This window comes from Stegastes partitus, unplaced genomic scaffold (genome assembly GCF_000690725.1).
Source record: "Stegastes partitus isolate 25-593 unplaced genomic scaffold, Stegastes_partitus-1.0.2 Scaffold39, whole genome shotgun sequence".
Lineage (NCBI taxonomy): Eukaryota > Metazoa > Chordata > Actinopteri > Pomacentridae > Stegastes > Stegastes partitus.
Window position 1 is genome coordinate 374,310 of NW_007577770.1, and position 15,412 is coordinate 389,721.

A 15,412-nucleotide genomic window follows, 5' to 3' on the forward strand; every position below is an offset into this window, starting at 1 on the left:
TCACGTTAAAAGGAGTTGGTTTAGCTGGTCTGTGCCTCTAAAATATCCATCATGTCTATGTTGCACTTTGCTAATTATACAGATCACTTTGAGAGGTTTAATTGCTTATATGATGGAAGGAAAATTCACAATTCTTGCTTTGTCCAAACAACAGTTTGAAATTAAGATATTAAATTTGAAATAATGAAAGGCAGACATTTGGTAAATTGTTATATTTGAAAGATGAATATCTAGGATTTAAGCAGAAATGATTGACAACAAAAGAAGTGTCCAATTAGTTTTCTGTCCATGGGCTTACGGATTCATTGACTTAGTGTTTCAACTCTAGCTCTGACAAATATTTCTGCTTGTGTGTTTCCCTCCAGCTATTGTACAGGGTGACTCGCTAGAGGAGATCTACAACAAAATCAAGCTTATCATCGAGGAGCAGTCTGGGCCCTACATCTGGATCCCCTCCTCAGAGAAGCTCTGAGCTCTCTACCGTCCTCTCTGCATCGGTGCAGAGCTCCCTTCCTGCCTCCCAGAGACCCCACCCAAGCCCAAATAGCCCCCTCTCCTCACCTCCTTTTTGCAGATATGTTTCATATCAAGTTTTAGTGTCATCATTATGTTACTCTCTAAATGAAAAGAAGTCTTATCACCATTACTGTGACTGTGCACACCCCTGCATGAGTTTCTCAACAAATCCATTCAAGACTGGAAATGCCATTCCAAAGGAATTTGTCAAATGAAAACAAAAGGGAAAAGGAATAAATCCTTTTGTGAACTGAGACTGACTGAAGATCAGAATGTTTTGCAGAAATCTAGAGAGAGGAGTTGGGATTCAAAAAGAAGTTGCAGGGGAACAGAGACAAATCATACCAAGTTGGAACACTTTGTAAATGTTCATCAAATCACATTTAAAAAGACACGCAAGATGAGAAGTTGAAGACCAATTAAGGGGTTTTTTTTTTCTAAAAGGACTGGATAAAATCGAGCCCTGCTGATGGTACTGTTCGAGGAGTCATCTCTCTTGTTTATAATGACTGAGGAAATTAGTGGAGGAGCCTACAAACTGGTGATCTATTTATCACAAACCAGCTTGCTGTTTGGTCGTCTGCCAGTTGTCTGTGCTGCAGCCGATAAAGACATCTTGGGAGGCAGATCAAGAGGAAGAAATGCGTTGTGAATCTCTACATTTATATTATGAAATCACAAGATAAATGATAAAATCCTACTGAGATTTTACTACATATTAAAAACTACACATTTTACACTTCACTAGAATTGTCAATTTGGAGGGCTGTTAGATTTCATTTTTTTTTTTGTTTTGTTTTTTTTTTTCTTTTCTTTTTTTCTTGTGGGATTTTTTGCTTGTGGTTTTTAGCTGCTCTGTGTAAAGGATGGGGGTAGAGAAGTGTAACTGGGCTCTCTGCAAAACACCAAACTGCCTTACATCAAATACAAATTCTGTTTTGTGACTACCTGTTGTCTGTGAGGGAGGCTGCACACAATTGACGAGGAAAAGAGAGGAAACGTTCTCATCTTTCCTTACTTTTTTGTGTCCTCCAACTGTCAGGAGGCCTGACTTGAGTGCAATAGATTTAAAAAAATAATTAAAAAATCTATATATCTATATATAGATATATCTATATATATATATCTATATATAGATATATATAGAGTCTCACCTCTGTGGGCGCCTTTTCTCTGTATATCAAACTTTTTTCAGTGTAATTAAAGAATTTGGCCATTGGATTACAATTTGGACAGCCAGAGCCTCCTAACTCATGTTGAGCAGCAGACCACCCTATTACACTCTCTGCCTTCCCAGAGGATTCTCTTCTGATTGGTCACATGGTACTGTCCTATCTGCCGCCATGACGGTGGCCTTAAAACGGGTAGAACAAGACAATAATTGTATTGGATGTCCTAACGATTAAAGAGTCAATATAACCTGTTTGGATTGTCCCCCTGTCCCCCTACCAAAAACAACACTAAAGTTGGGTTTGAGTAAACCTATATGCTTTGTGTATCTATAAACGTATGAATTCTTCATGAATCTGTTGTTGGCAGGTGCTGAACCACTGTGTTTGAGCTCTTAGTGTGTCTGGGGTGAGCTAGACCAGCTCAGGAATCTTAACGTACAGATACCATTTCCCCTGTGACTGAACGGCCATGTTTGGGCGATGACACAGAGTTTGTAGTTGTGAACAAATGAGTACTCATGGCACTGTCGTGTAGTTAAAGGCATTTTCAACTGGATGGTGTTATCAGGTCGTATTGCGTGTCTTCTGTTTCTTGCGGGGCTGGGAGCTTGTTCGAGGCCATCGGTTTGGTAACCTATGCTGTGCGGCATCACGAGGATTGAAATGACCCGCTCTGCCTTTCTGTGCAGATCTTGGCGCTGTATGCCGACGTGTGCATGTGAGAGGGCACGTCTGAAGGAGTCCTGTGGCCCCCAATTCTGCCAGCATTCTCGCTTTCTTCCTCAGCTTTTTGAAGAGTGCAAAGGGATTTTATTTTTTTTTTCTCCTCAGAGAGCCAGACCCAACAAGAAGTGTTAACCTAGACCTCTGGGTCCATTGCTCTCTCCCACCCACAGAGCACCTGTACCTGCAGGCATTTTCTGAACAGGTGTGCCCACCTGCCAGGCACCACTGCTAAACCAGCTGTCATTACCTGTGTCAAAACCAGAGTTCAGGGAATAACCGAAGGGAACAGAGCCATTTATAAACTGCTTGCAGACTGTTTCAAAGGGTGTGGTAGCTGTACAATGTAAATAAGCCCCCAGCAGATCCCCCTCACCTGTGCTTCATGCATGTGTGAATCAAACTGGGACAAACATGTTTTATAGACCACAAATGTCAGGTAAGTAAAGTTTGAGCTACTCTTGAGATATAATTTCCATACAAATGTGCTGTATTGTTGGTATTTCTCTTCAAATGCCTATTGGAACACTTAACTAGTCAGTTGGGAATTCAATTCCCTCAAGTAGGGCCTGTCTACATGTGATTTCTTGTGGAACGTGTCTGGGTGTATAGATTTAAAAAAAAATATATTGTAAAATAAAGTGATGCAGGCAGAAACCTACACAATATCACAGAAACCAGGAGCGTTGATCAATACATTATTAGAAGTTTAGAATTGGTCTTCTCTGGTGTTTAGTTGAAATACAGCTGACTGTTAACAATGTGTGTGGTATTCATACCTCAGTCAGCCATGTCAAAGCCCAAAGAACTTGATTTCATTTTACTCTTTCCATTGAGGTTGTGGTAACAAGATGGAACCTGAATGCCTCTGTGTGTGTATAATTGATGAGGGTCTTTGTTCTGATGAGAGAAATGACGACATATATGCTTTTATTTTTTGGGTGGGGGGGTCAGGGTTCTTGTTTGTACTTTTGGGTGATGATATGTTTATGTTATAGCACACCTGTGCAGTAAGTGCTTGCAAACATGAACCCTTTGATTGTACAGTAGTTTCCTTCCTGTCACTGCAGGTGGTACAGCCTATCAGGACACTTGGCCTCATGGTCTTCCCTGTCCTAGTCATGAGGGAACACAGTCCTGCAACTTTTGTTTGGGTTTTATTTTGGGACTTGACAAGAGTTTATTTGTTTGAAAATAAAATATGTGACTCAGTTATGATTTTGACGTGCTTGTTATTCTGGTTTAAGCATTAGCTTTGAAAACAACCCGAACTACTTCAATTATATAAACTTTTTAAAGAGATTTTTTTTTGTTGGCATTTTAGATTTTATTAAAGTACGGAGATGGAAACAAATGTGGCGGTCTAGCAGGACGCCCCACAGTTGCACAGAACTGTGCAATATCTGAATTTGATTTTTTCACAACCTTAAGAACATTTACCTGCAACAAACTAATGGAACAGAACAGATTTCAATTGATGCTCTGAACAGGGTTTAAAACAACAGCTGACCTGTCCCAGTGTTTCTAGTACTCCATGTTGTGGTTTCTCTTTGCTTTGTCCAATCTGTCCAGGATTTCACTGTAGAGACCAGGCATCTGGGGGAACATGAGAATCAACTGTTTATCTTGAAGATTTTTAGACCACGAGTAGTACTGTGGAGATGTTTTTCTTTTCGTGAGTTTTTATTTTGTTAACCTTTGGTGACAAAATTCACGGTCCGACAAGCTGTGTCGCAATATTCCAAAGTTGAATTTAAAAACTTAAAAAAAAAAAAAAAAATCAGCTGTGCAAATGTTTTATAAGGAAACTAATTATTCAACATGTTCTGTCTGAAAAATACACTTAATGCATTTTGGTGAGTAACACTGAAGGTCCACAGTGACAGTTATATACTTAATTCTGCTAAGACCTTTGTGTTTCAGCAGGAGGATTCAAGCTGTGTCATGCTACAGCCACCCCAGCCTGCTTCATCGCCTCCTTTCCCCTCCACCAGTCCTCTACCTGTGTCTCATAGGTCTCCTGAAGAGATCCCAGGTGGCGGATGAAGCTCATGGCAAGGCCGCACCACTTCTCGGCTTCGGGATACTGAGCCAAGCTGTACAGCAATATCCCCGTGTTCCAAGCCCGAGTCAGCAACCACAGGGTCTCCATCTCTGGGAAGTCGTCCGGCTGCAGAGAAGAGCAGGAAGATGTTCAAAAGGCCTTTTAACAGAGGCCACCTGGGTGACGCACTCGACAAAATCGTTTTTAGAGCGATGAGGCAGCAAGTAAACTTTCATCAAATCCTGTCCGTTTGTATGTTAACCTTTACTACTGCTTGTGAGTCTTAAAAACAGACCATGAACCATCTCGTTTTCAACGTTTCATTCACATTTCACAACACTTTAATCTTGTCCCTTCACTTTGATCCAAAGAATTCCACAGCTTTCAAGTAATAACTCAATATGAAAGGGGAAATATGCACTGCCTCTAAAGCAGCGTAATGTCTCAATAATTTCATGTCTCTTTCAGAGCTGGAGCTCACCGGCAGTGTGATGACTTGTGCAGCACATTAACATTCAAATTGGCAGGAAGGGGTGGTGAATGGAAGCATCTGCTAATTGAAGTGCGGCTGAAAGCCCATTGATAAAAAGAGGCTTCTAGAACAGCAGGCAGGCATGGAGTGGAAGAGAGGGGGTTAATTATATAGCAGGGAGCATTTCTGTTGGAGGGAACAGGAGGTGGGTGCCAAGGGATGTCGATGTGTGATTGGTGCTGACTCACTGCGGCTGCGATGATGGACAGGGCCTCCACGTAGTAGTCCCACACCTCCTTGAGCACATGGGCCTCCACCTCTGACACACCACTTGGGAGGGACAGCTTGATCAGGGTATGAATGCACTTGCTGAGACGGGGACACACAAAACAGCCACGCAATCACAAACCCTTTCATCCTAATGGCAATTTAGTGGAAATGGATCGTTAATGAAACGTCACGGGTGTGTTAATGCAGAGTGTTGGCGGTTGTGCCTGCAGTGGGCCAGGTCAGGCTGTGGTTGTTTCTTGTGCAGAGAGAGAGCCACCCTCAGGGCCTTCTTACACAGCAGAGGGAAGTGGGCTGGAGGCTCCATGGCTAAGGCTGCATATCGAGATAAAAAGGATGCAAGCACGTGGTAAGTACTAGCAAATACTAGCATCTCTGTTTTGTTAGGTGTTTCAGCAGCAATGACATTAATGCAGCAAATGTTTTTTAACCTGCAATGGCCTCCAGCACTTTGGCTTCTACATTTTCAAGCTCAAGGACGGACTCCAGTATCATCTCAACCTTGGGGTCATTCAGTTTAGCCCGTGCTTCAAATTCATACAGCAGCAGCAGTGAATCTGTTGGGTCCGCTGGGAAGCTTCCTGTAAGTACATGTTCAAGATACATTTCCTTGGCACAATTTTGATTCATGAAAGACCTAAACAAACTAGGCCTTGTTTATGCCTTGGATATTGTGGGTTTAACTATTATCCGCATTGTGAAAACAAAACATTGCTGTTGTCTGGATGATGTGGCTGCTTCATGTACCTGATGCTTTCAAGGTTTTCCCGATCTCCCAACACATCAGAATGTGCTCCAGAGCTTGAGTCAGCTCCTCAATCTGTGAAGCAGAGACACACAACAAGCATTCTGGTTTCATCGTCGCCATCTAGTGTTCAGCTCCTCTTCAAAGGCAGAGGGATTAAAATGAAACACCTACGCCAGCACCAATAATGTTGTTAGTCACCTCTCCTCTCTACTGGTCTTGGTAAATTTCCATCCATGTGGATGGAGAGCGTGTTAAATGTAGGAGATGGGCAGTGGGTGGCACACCTGGGCGGAGTGAGGAGACTTCCTGCAGAGCTCCAAAGAGGTAGCAGCAGCCATTAGCAGACAAGTCCTCTGGCCCATGAGCAGTGTGCGATCAGGAGGGCACAGCTGGGAGAGCTGTAGGTTCATGCAGATGCACACATGTATGTGACAAAAATAACAAATCCTTGATAGCACAGCAAGTACATAGTTGAGAAAAAGAGGAACACAGTGGCTTCTGATCTGAGGGGGTTAGAAATAACAGTCCCTCCTTATTTGATGTCTACTTTTGTTGAGTAAATAAAGAAGTTCATCCAGGTTTCTCTGAAACAGCTAGTCAACATCCAACAGCACAAGCTTCTAATTGTTAAGAGGTGTTCTAAGGCATGAATGCGTCACTGTGTGCAATTACATGTATTGTGATAAAGTCAAGGTATGAAAGTCAACTATCCTTGTTATCGTAAACTGATGTGTTTGTCTTTCTAAAGCAAAATTTAATCCCTGTTCAGGTGTTCTTGACATACACCCACATACAGTAGATACTGATTAATTCACCTGACAAAGCTCATAAGGGTACTTGCCTGGTAGGAGAGCACAAAGAAATCCCTCATTCTGTCAGGGTATCTCTCGCACGACAGAGCCAAGTTCCAAGCTGTAACAAGGACACACACAAGCCCACACACACACACACGCTGACAAAATGAAGGTGCTGCAATATTTTAGGTGATAGCATACCACGTCAGATTGAAGTGACAAGGAAAGAAAGAGTCTTAGTACCAGTCTTTCTGAACCAGTTAGCTTCCTCTGTGCGTTGCTCAGCAGTCATGTGAGAATGGTGTGAAAGTGTCTGCAGAGCTGCAGAGATGGCAAACAAAACATTTGAGGGTTATGACGCACAGCAAGCACTGTAGTTGAGACATTTCTTCCCAATTCATTTCTTTAACCCCTGTCAAATACGTACTCACCCATTTTTACATATGACAGCAGGATATCCAGATTCACATCACTACACGGGGGAATGCAGTTAAACCATGTTTAGATTTTTATCAAAACCAGCACCGATAATACTATATAATTATTTGTTACTTTCTCTTTCCCTTACCTCAACTCATCATCTGGTTTTTCTGCTGCGGGGAGCACAAGCCGAACCAAACACCTATGAAAATATGAATGGAGAAACTGGTGTTGACCTCCTTTCTTTCACCTACTAACTGTATTAGACAGAGACACACTTTCAGTGGAGAAGTAAAAAGGAATATAGGTCAGTGGATCATTGAGGTGTATGAAAAACTAACAGACTCAGACAATCTCAAAGGCACCTCTACCACATGTGGTCATTGAATAAGTGAAACCCCACCATCATGTTCCGTGTAAACACATGAAAACAAAGTGCTAAAATTTGGTATATAAAATTCACAAGTCAATATTTCTGTTCTTGAAAACTAAACATTATTTCTGTAAACAAACATAGAGGTTAATATTAAGGTCATTCACATTTTTACCTATATCCAAAATAGTCCTGTATAGTTAACACAATGAAAACAAAGGATTCAAAACATGATGATCGGTGGCAACAATTCTGCACAAGTACACCTCCTATGACCTAAAAAACCTCCACTGGGTAACGTAGTGATTTTCACTACACCCACATGTTTATTGGCCATGTCTCTTATTAAAAAAGTATAAGATTCCCGAGTCAGTGTATATTTTCTGGCTTCCTACACTCACGTTACATCGTTCATGTCTGATCTGATATTATTTGAATTAAGTTGAGATAAGTTGTGTATTTTGGTGTGATACTCTTCACTTGTATATTTATGTTCTGTTCCAGTTCTCACAGACCTCAGAGCAATCAGAATCTTATCTTCATCATCAGAGTTGTTACACACACACTCTAGAGCTTTTCTGGCAGTGTCCTTCTGTCCACTCTGTCAGAGGGAAACAAACACCGTCATCATCATTAATACCAACAGTCATATTCATCACAAACACACAGCGTACTAAAGACAGGCTTTTCTAACAACTGGTTGTTGTCCAGTGTCTCTGCTGATAGCAGCTTGGGAAAGGGAATATATCTCTTTTTACAACGTGTCTATTATCATTAACGCTAAACTTCAACATGCGTCTGTATTTTGTTATACATCCATGTGCAATAGGCCTGGAAAGGTGGCACACAGCAATGCTTTATCTCTGACTGCAGCCTACTGTTTTACCCAACAGTCAGGAGCTTTTTCTGGAAAAGTGTAACAGGCCCAAAAATCTGCTATCAGACTATTCTTCTCAGATCCCAACCCCTCCTGCACAAGCGGTCTCAACAACTGTAGGAGTTCAGTGACAAGGACAAGATCCCTCATCAGTTTCCCAGACACAAACACAACCAACTGTGTTAAACTGAGATTTGTCCAAGCTGCAAGAACCACTGATACGGCGCAATATCATTATAATAATACCACAATACTGGGAAATGTGATGATAACTCCATCAGACCTCAATTTTATGACTGGTGTACAGAAACGAGCAGCAAGTCCTGTGATGAATTCTACCTCCAACGCAATCTGAGCACTCAGACTGAAGAGACAGGAAGCAGCATTCTCAGACACCAGCAGTCTGTCCTCACTGGCTACAGGACTCTTGGAAAGACGTCCCATTGCATTCAGTGCCTCTGCAGCTGGTGCAAGTAAGAGAATAAGCTGACAATGTAGCCGTTGTGAAATTGCAATACTAGTACCCTGTATGCCTGTACTGTATATGCGTCACAAAACTATTATTTTGCAGGTACCTTTCTCCACATTGTTCTCTTGGACAGCAATCTTGTAAACACTGAACTGAGTGAAAATGCAGTCAGGATCACATCTCTCTGCTTCCTTGATTGCTTCTTTAGCCTGATAACACAGATTTTAATATGCATAATCTGTCACTTACCACTGTGACAGGTGACATGAAAAAACTTCTGACATGCACCATCTACTGCAGCCCCTGGACAACTAATTTATTTCAATGACTGCTACTGTTGCTCAAGTCGTCTCACCTTTTCCAGCTGTTTAAGTAGCAGGAAACAGGACGCTCTGTTCCTTTGCAGTCTGGCTAAGTTGGGCTCCATTTGACCTGCCTTGAAGAAACTCAGGGAGTAGTTATACCACTGAAGAGCCTCAGAATAGTTGCTGGTCTGGAAAGAAACAGAAACATTCAGCTCCAGTTTATTTGTCCACGTTAAACCCCAATTAAACCTCTGCAACCTATCTGACTGCACTATTTAGGAGCAGAGGAAAACCACAATACAGGGATCAGAGACTAACACAAGTTCAGAGGCCAGTATGCTATTTAAAAGTAATATAGGAGTGTTCCTGACATGTATGTTTTGGTGTCAGTACTCAAAGCAAACCTACACATATACAGAAAAAAGCATGCAAACTCCACAGAGATAGGCGGGGGGCCACTGCCTTCTTGCTATGACGCAACAGGGGTAAATGCTGGGTGAACATGCTAATAACTCTGTATATATATATATATGCACACATATGGATAAACAATGCTGTACTTAACATACGTCAAAGTGTTTGGCTGCTTTATCCCACAGGATGACATGTAGCTTTGTGAGGGCCTGTGGAGTCAGCTGTTTTCCTGTATAGTGGCCTGTGTGGGTGTAAAAACTTGTTATACTTAAACAACAGCACAGTTAAAGTCCATTACTTGCATTACTATAAACCCTGTCATGTTATTTTTCCCTAAAATTGGACTTATTATAAAACTGACAACAACAAAAAAGTACCAGTGATTATATCCTCTATCTTCTGTTTTCCCAGCAGCTCCTTGCCTCTTTGCAGCAGCAGCTCAATGTGCAAGACAAGAGCAGCTCCCTGGTCAGGGGACGACTCAAAGTGCTGACACACGCTTTTCAAATACTCAAATGCCAGCACTTCTCTGGGAAAATCAAAACAGATATTATTCAGAGTTGAATAGTATATGTGTGGGCATTCCTACAAAGAAATGTGGACATGTTCATTTAAGGCTCTGTCTTTGTGTGTGTGTGTTGTGCATTTCTACAAAGAGCTAAGACAGTTTACTGGCAAAGGTGCAAAAGGTGTTTACCTGTCATCACACATGAGTAGTTCCACTGTGCGCAGACACACTTCAACAGATGCCTCTGATTCCAGCATTTCATTTAGTCCTGAAAACATATTTTTATGAGCCACTTTCAAATGTGCATTTTTGACTCTGTTTAAGTCCCCCTTAGAGACACATTAACACTTTGCAGGGTCCAAGTATAAACACTATCTTTTACTGTTGGGGCCTGAGCACCTCTAAGGAACACCCAACTTGAGTTGTAAAAGCCTCTGGAGCTGTTAAATGACTGTAGAGACTCCTGGTGGTTTCATAGGATCAAACTAGCAGCAGTTTATTCTTCAATCTACTTCTCCAGCTTCTCAGCCAATGACACCTTACTGGGGCCTGTGGTAATCAAATTCTGTTTAAATAATGCGTTGTGATCTGGTATTAGCTAACCTGCTCTGATGTGATTGTCTGAGGCCCCACATCTCAGGAGTATTTTGATCTTTAGGTACAGCCCAAATGGGCTCACACATTCCTGTCAAATTGCACAGTGAAATGAGTTACAGACCAAGTTCATGCTTCAAAATGGCAATGTAAATAAGGTGGAGAAAAATAAATAAATAAATACATACATACATACATACATAAATAAATAAATAAAATATATATACACACACACACACACACACATACATATATATATATAGATATATATCCAGATATAAATACACATATATAATACCATATCCTACCTTGTTGGCTAGGCTGACAGCGCTGAGAGCCTTGTCCTGAAATCCCTGACAATCCCACTCTAAGTAAACAGTAGCAAGGAGCCGCAAAATCTTGGCCTATTGTGGAGTTAATTGACAACATTTTAAAAAAAAAACTATTTTAATTGTGAAACTGTAATCATTGCTTGTACTAAAATTTACACTGTGTGTCCAATGTTACCAGAACGTCGGATCCAGGGGCATATTTCACATTCATTTTCCCAATGTCGTAGCTTTGGCTGTAAAAGAAGAGAACTCTGTTACCAACAGCAGTGTCTGTCAACAGACATTAAACATGACTGTATATTTACCTCAACCAAAATGCACTGTCCTTCAACTTTCTAACATGGTACATGTCTACTCCAAAGTTGTAGCACATGAGGGAGAGAAATGTGGTCTGTTTTGAGAAAGTATATTCACAGTTAACATCCCCCACACTTTCAATGACAATATGCACTGTAAATGTGAAACATCAATATATAGTGTTGTTATGGTGATAGCAGATGGCTTTTTTTACATCTTTTGGTACCCGCAGCAACATGTCTTTACAGCGCTGTATGTAGACGACAGCCTCCTGGTTATTCCCTTGAGTTATGGCCTGCAAAAGGATACTGACTCAAACTTTCTATTTAATCATAGCAAACAATATCATTTTCCCTATTAGAGATTTCCCCCTCTCATTGTTTCTCAGTTCACATTTTAGCTGTCTCACACTTCACACTGCAAGTCTGTCAGAATAGCACTTCCTAAGCTGCCAAATATCACAAGAACAAATATTCACATTGAAGGTGTTGAACATCACATGCGCCACAGCTCACCGATTCTGCCTGGGATGAGAGAATTCGAAGTAGATCCTTCTCCACATCCGCCTTGGATGAAGCGACGTCAGCTGCTCCCTCGTCTTTGGACGTCAGTTGGTTATAGAGGGCTTCCAGGCTCTAGGGATATTGTATGTTGATTCATTTGCAAAGACACCATATTTCTGTTTGCTCTGATCTTAAATAGATACAATATCTCTCTCAGTTTTAGTGTTCACTTTTTTTTGTCACCTTGACAGCGAGACTTAAGAAATTATCTGCCATCTGGGGATTTTTGCAGTCCAGCCAGGTTCTCCCTGTTTTGCTGGCCATCTGTAAAGATTAGACACTGACAAACGTGCCTTGTCCTCCTGAAATGTTGAGCCCTCACAGAGTGAGCCAACAGTATTGCTTACCAGGATCTGTTTGCGAATGACGCCCTCTGTTGGATTCTCAGGCTCACAGCAGTGCAGCAGACTGCATGCGACGTGACGCACTGTGAGGATGGAGGAAACATTTTGGTGTGACGTAGCACAACCGTCACTAACCCTGCTTGTAGCTCCCACATTGTGTCAACAATTAGGATGATATGATGGCCATGATTTAAGTAGATGATATAAGTTTTATCATGATCATCAGTAAAATTATCATTTAAATAAAAACTGAAACCAAAAGTGTACCTTTGGCTTTCTGATTATCACTTATGGTGGCATCCACATTCTTAGTAACTGCCCAGTTCCACAGCTGAATAGCACATTGTTCAAGCTGTAATAGGAGAAAGAAAAAAGAAAAATACATGCTGCTTACAAATTATGCCAACTTCTTCTGACAACTACAAATAACAGTTGTAAAAATTATGGTAGGTTAAATTAAATAAGTCCTACATTGCCAGAGTACTAGCACTTCAAATTTTAAGTTTAAGATTATTTGCTAATCTATTAATTTTTGGTTGTTTTTTTGGATTCTTTGACAAATCCTTTAGGACTGTGGGCTACAGTCAGAAAAACTCACACACTTTTATCTACCTGTGGATCTGGCATTTTGGGAAAAGGCTCCAGGCCAGAGACTTCAGAGAAGAGTTTCTCTATCACCTCTTCACGATCTGTCAGCTGTTTCTGCTGCAGTTTCTCTGTGAGAGCTGTGTATGAGGAAGAGCAGATGAACACATGTTGACAGGACACAAAGAAGGCAAGAGTTAACACGTCATTCTCACAAGTGGTCAATGATTCCTCCACATTTGTCCATTCTGACACTGGCAGCAACCTTCCTTTAAGATATTTAGAGAAATGTGACCAATCAGTAACTTGTGGTTGCATTCAAAATAAAAAATAAGCAACAGCAAACATACCCTCCACAACAACAAGCACTATGTAGTACAGCATGAGTGGAGCACCATTCAGTGAGGAGGAAAACATTACACTTTTTCACGTTTTTTTCTTTAAATAGGCTAAATGGTTTCGCAAAAATGTTGGCGTCAATAGCCAGTTTCTAGTGGCAATTTTTAAAGTTATTTTCTGTTGTAGGTTAATATTGAGCTGCCAAATGTTTTAATAACACATTATAGAGCAATAGCTGTTCACAAGCATTTCTGTGGAAAATCACACATGATGAAATAAAGAAAAGTGAATGTGTTTGTGCACTCACTGGGTCTGTTCACTATAAATACAATTGGATAATGTACATTAACAACATACTGTATGCTGCTGCTATTCCAGTATAAAAATCATTTCCCATGTTGGTGATGGCTACAGCAGTGAGATTAAAGGTACAAGTCAATACAGAAGCAACAGAAGTGACAGTCTCGCAGGTATTAGCAGCTAACTTAACTGAACTGATCATCTCTAAGACCATATCTTAAGTACCCAAAAGGTCATTTTAGAACAATTGTTCCTGGTATGAATGCATTTTAAGAGTGTCCAAAGACCTCTTCTAGCCATCAGGATAAAACACATATAATCAGCTTCAGAATGATTTAATACAAAAGAAAAAAAAGCTGGTAAAGCAAAGTAAAATAAACTTTATCTTTAGGAGAAATTACGCAGCTAGCTCTGTGACCGCAACATATGCTAGCTAATTGTGGCTAACCTAGCATACATAAGCTAACGCAGCTGAGGCTAACTATCTCCGTTTTTGCCAATAAACGGGCTTTTACACATACTTGGCTTGACAAGCTGTAGTTAGATAAAATCAACAACTGCTCACATTTTATCGTTGAGACAAACTCCTCCATGTTTCAGGACTCACTACACAGATACAGCTAACTGCGCCACTTCAGTCAGTGTTGGATGAACAGCTGCAGCAAATGGCGGCGAAGACGAGCTAACGGGCTACAAAACCAACAGTAAGTGTAGGAGTTAAATTCCGTGAAGACCTTCATATTAGTGTTAATTTAAAAAGACTTTGTGTGCCCTCATAGCGTCTTATTCTAAACTGTCCAGCATTTTAGTCAAAGTAATTCTTGTTTAAATTACAATACTGATAACTTAGTATTCCCAAAGCTAGTTTTACTGCTAGCTAGCTGTGATATTGATACAACACTGACTACAATGACTGTCACCATGTTGAATTTATTGTCATATTCTCTTTTGTGGAAATAAATATATTCCACTTTGGACTGTATAACCAATGTTTTTAAAAATATTGTGGATGCAATATATTTAGTTTTCCATCTAAATACAGTAGTATACTTGCTGGCATGGTGGAAAAACAATGGATTGTAAGTGTAACAGTCCTTAATGTAGTACTTTGACCTGTGTGTTGTTTTATCAGAAGTTATATTCTGATATTGATATATCAACATATGTTCAGTAATTTATTGACATACTTTTTGTAATCAAGGAAAATTCACAATGGTGCCCTGAGAAGATTGAAAATAATTTTACAAGTATAAACCTGTAGAATCAACGTGTACATTACATATAGACAAAACAAAGAATTCAGTATATAAAACACCATTCAACACAAGCTTGAACAGTTTTAAGGTTAAAGATTTGGCAAATTTTAAAAAGTCCTAAATTCTTTGAGGTGCCTGGTAGGTGAAAGCAGTTCCATATTCATGAATGGGATATTTAAAAAATTAAAAAACATCCACCCATCTGGTAAAGATGTACAGCAACCCTTATTTCTAATTGCACAAATGATGATAGATAACATGGTATTTTTTTAGTCTATTTAGTGAATAAAAAAAACAATGCTGTTCCCTTTGACTGTTGCTCACACTATGGATAACGATGGCCTCGCCTGTAATATATCTAATGGAACTGTGATGCATAGCATTAAGTGGTTTGATATGGACAGCGCATGTAAATCACATCCATAGAACCAAGCACTCATAAAAATGTTGCTCGTACAATTTGCAGCCTACTGCTGAAACAGATCCAGCTCATTTCTAAACGACAAGTTTACTTTAAGTTGGAGTTTCTTAGTCAGTTCCTGAATTTGGGTAAATATATGTTTAAGGACGTCACATACTTCTTAACATACATTTTCCTGTTTCCCACCTGTCTCTAACATTTACATTTTATTTTCAAATATGACTTTTATTAGGGGCTGCAAGGTGGATCAGTGGTTAG

General features: G+C 40.3%; 2 protein-coding genes across 4 annotated transcripts in view; one reads left to right on the forward strand and one right to left on the reverse strand.

The window, feature by feature from the left end:
* The window catches only part of dlg3 (discs, large homolog 3 (Drosophila)), an 89,130-nt gene extending 85,508 nt beyond the window's left edge, over positions 1-3,622 (forward strand). For all 3 annotated transcript variants that reach the window (XM_008303788.1, XM_008303771.1, XM_008303779.1), the window contains one exon: positions 366-3,622. In XM_008303788.1, coding sequence (XP_008302010.1) covers positions 366-472 — 107 coding nt within the window. In that variant the 3' untranslated portion in view covers positions 473-3,622. The remainder of the gene's footprint in view (positions 1-365) is intronic.
* tex11 (testis expressed 11) lies at positions 1,531-14,070 on the reverse strand. Its single transcript, XM_008303760.1, has 29 exons — positions 14,043-14,070; positions 12,866-12,978; positions 12,521-12,605; positions 12,257-12,336; positions 12,093-12,173; positions 11,862-11,981; positions 11,561-11,641; positions 11,355-11,440; positions 11,225-11,282; positions 11,026-11,121; positions 10,727-10,808; positions 10,313-10,391; positions 9,993-10,144; positions 9,771-9,856; positions 9,252-9,389; positions 9,003-9,105; positions 8,767-8,891; positions 8,066-8,151; positions 7,326-7,379; positions 7,189-7,229; positions 7,001-7,078; positions 6,805-6,875; positions 6,248-6,361; positions 5,963-6,035; positions 5,647-5,796; positions 5,422-5,530; positions 5,176-5,296; positions 4,414-4,581; positions 1,531-4,007 (listed from the first exon to the last, which is right to left on the reverse strand). The coding sequence occupies exons 1-29, from the start codon at positions 14,068-14,070 to the stop codon at positions 3,936-3,938; spliced, it is 2,730 nt and encodes a 909-aa protein (XP_008301982.1). The 3' UTR covers positions 1,531-3,935.
* Positions 14,071-15,412: the final 1,342 nt, after the last annotated feature.

Coding starts and splice junctions, on each gene's coding strand:
- tex11 (XM_008303760.1), bottom strand. CDS start 14,070: ATGGAGGAGTTTGTCTCAACGATAAAAT. Junction 11,283..11,354: donor GACAGTGCATTTTGGTTGAG/GTAAATATACAG, acceptor CTTCTTTTACAG/CCAAAGCTACGACATTGGGA. Junction 6,876..7,000: donor TAACTGGTTCAGAAAGACTG/GTACTAAGACTC, acceptor TCCTTGTTACAG/CTTGGAACTTGGCTCTGTCG.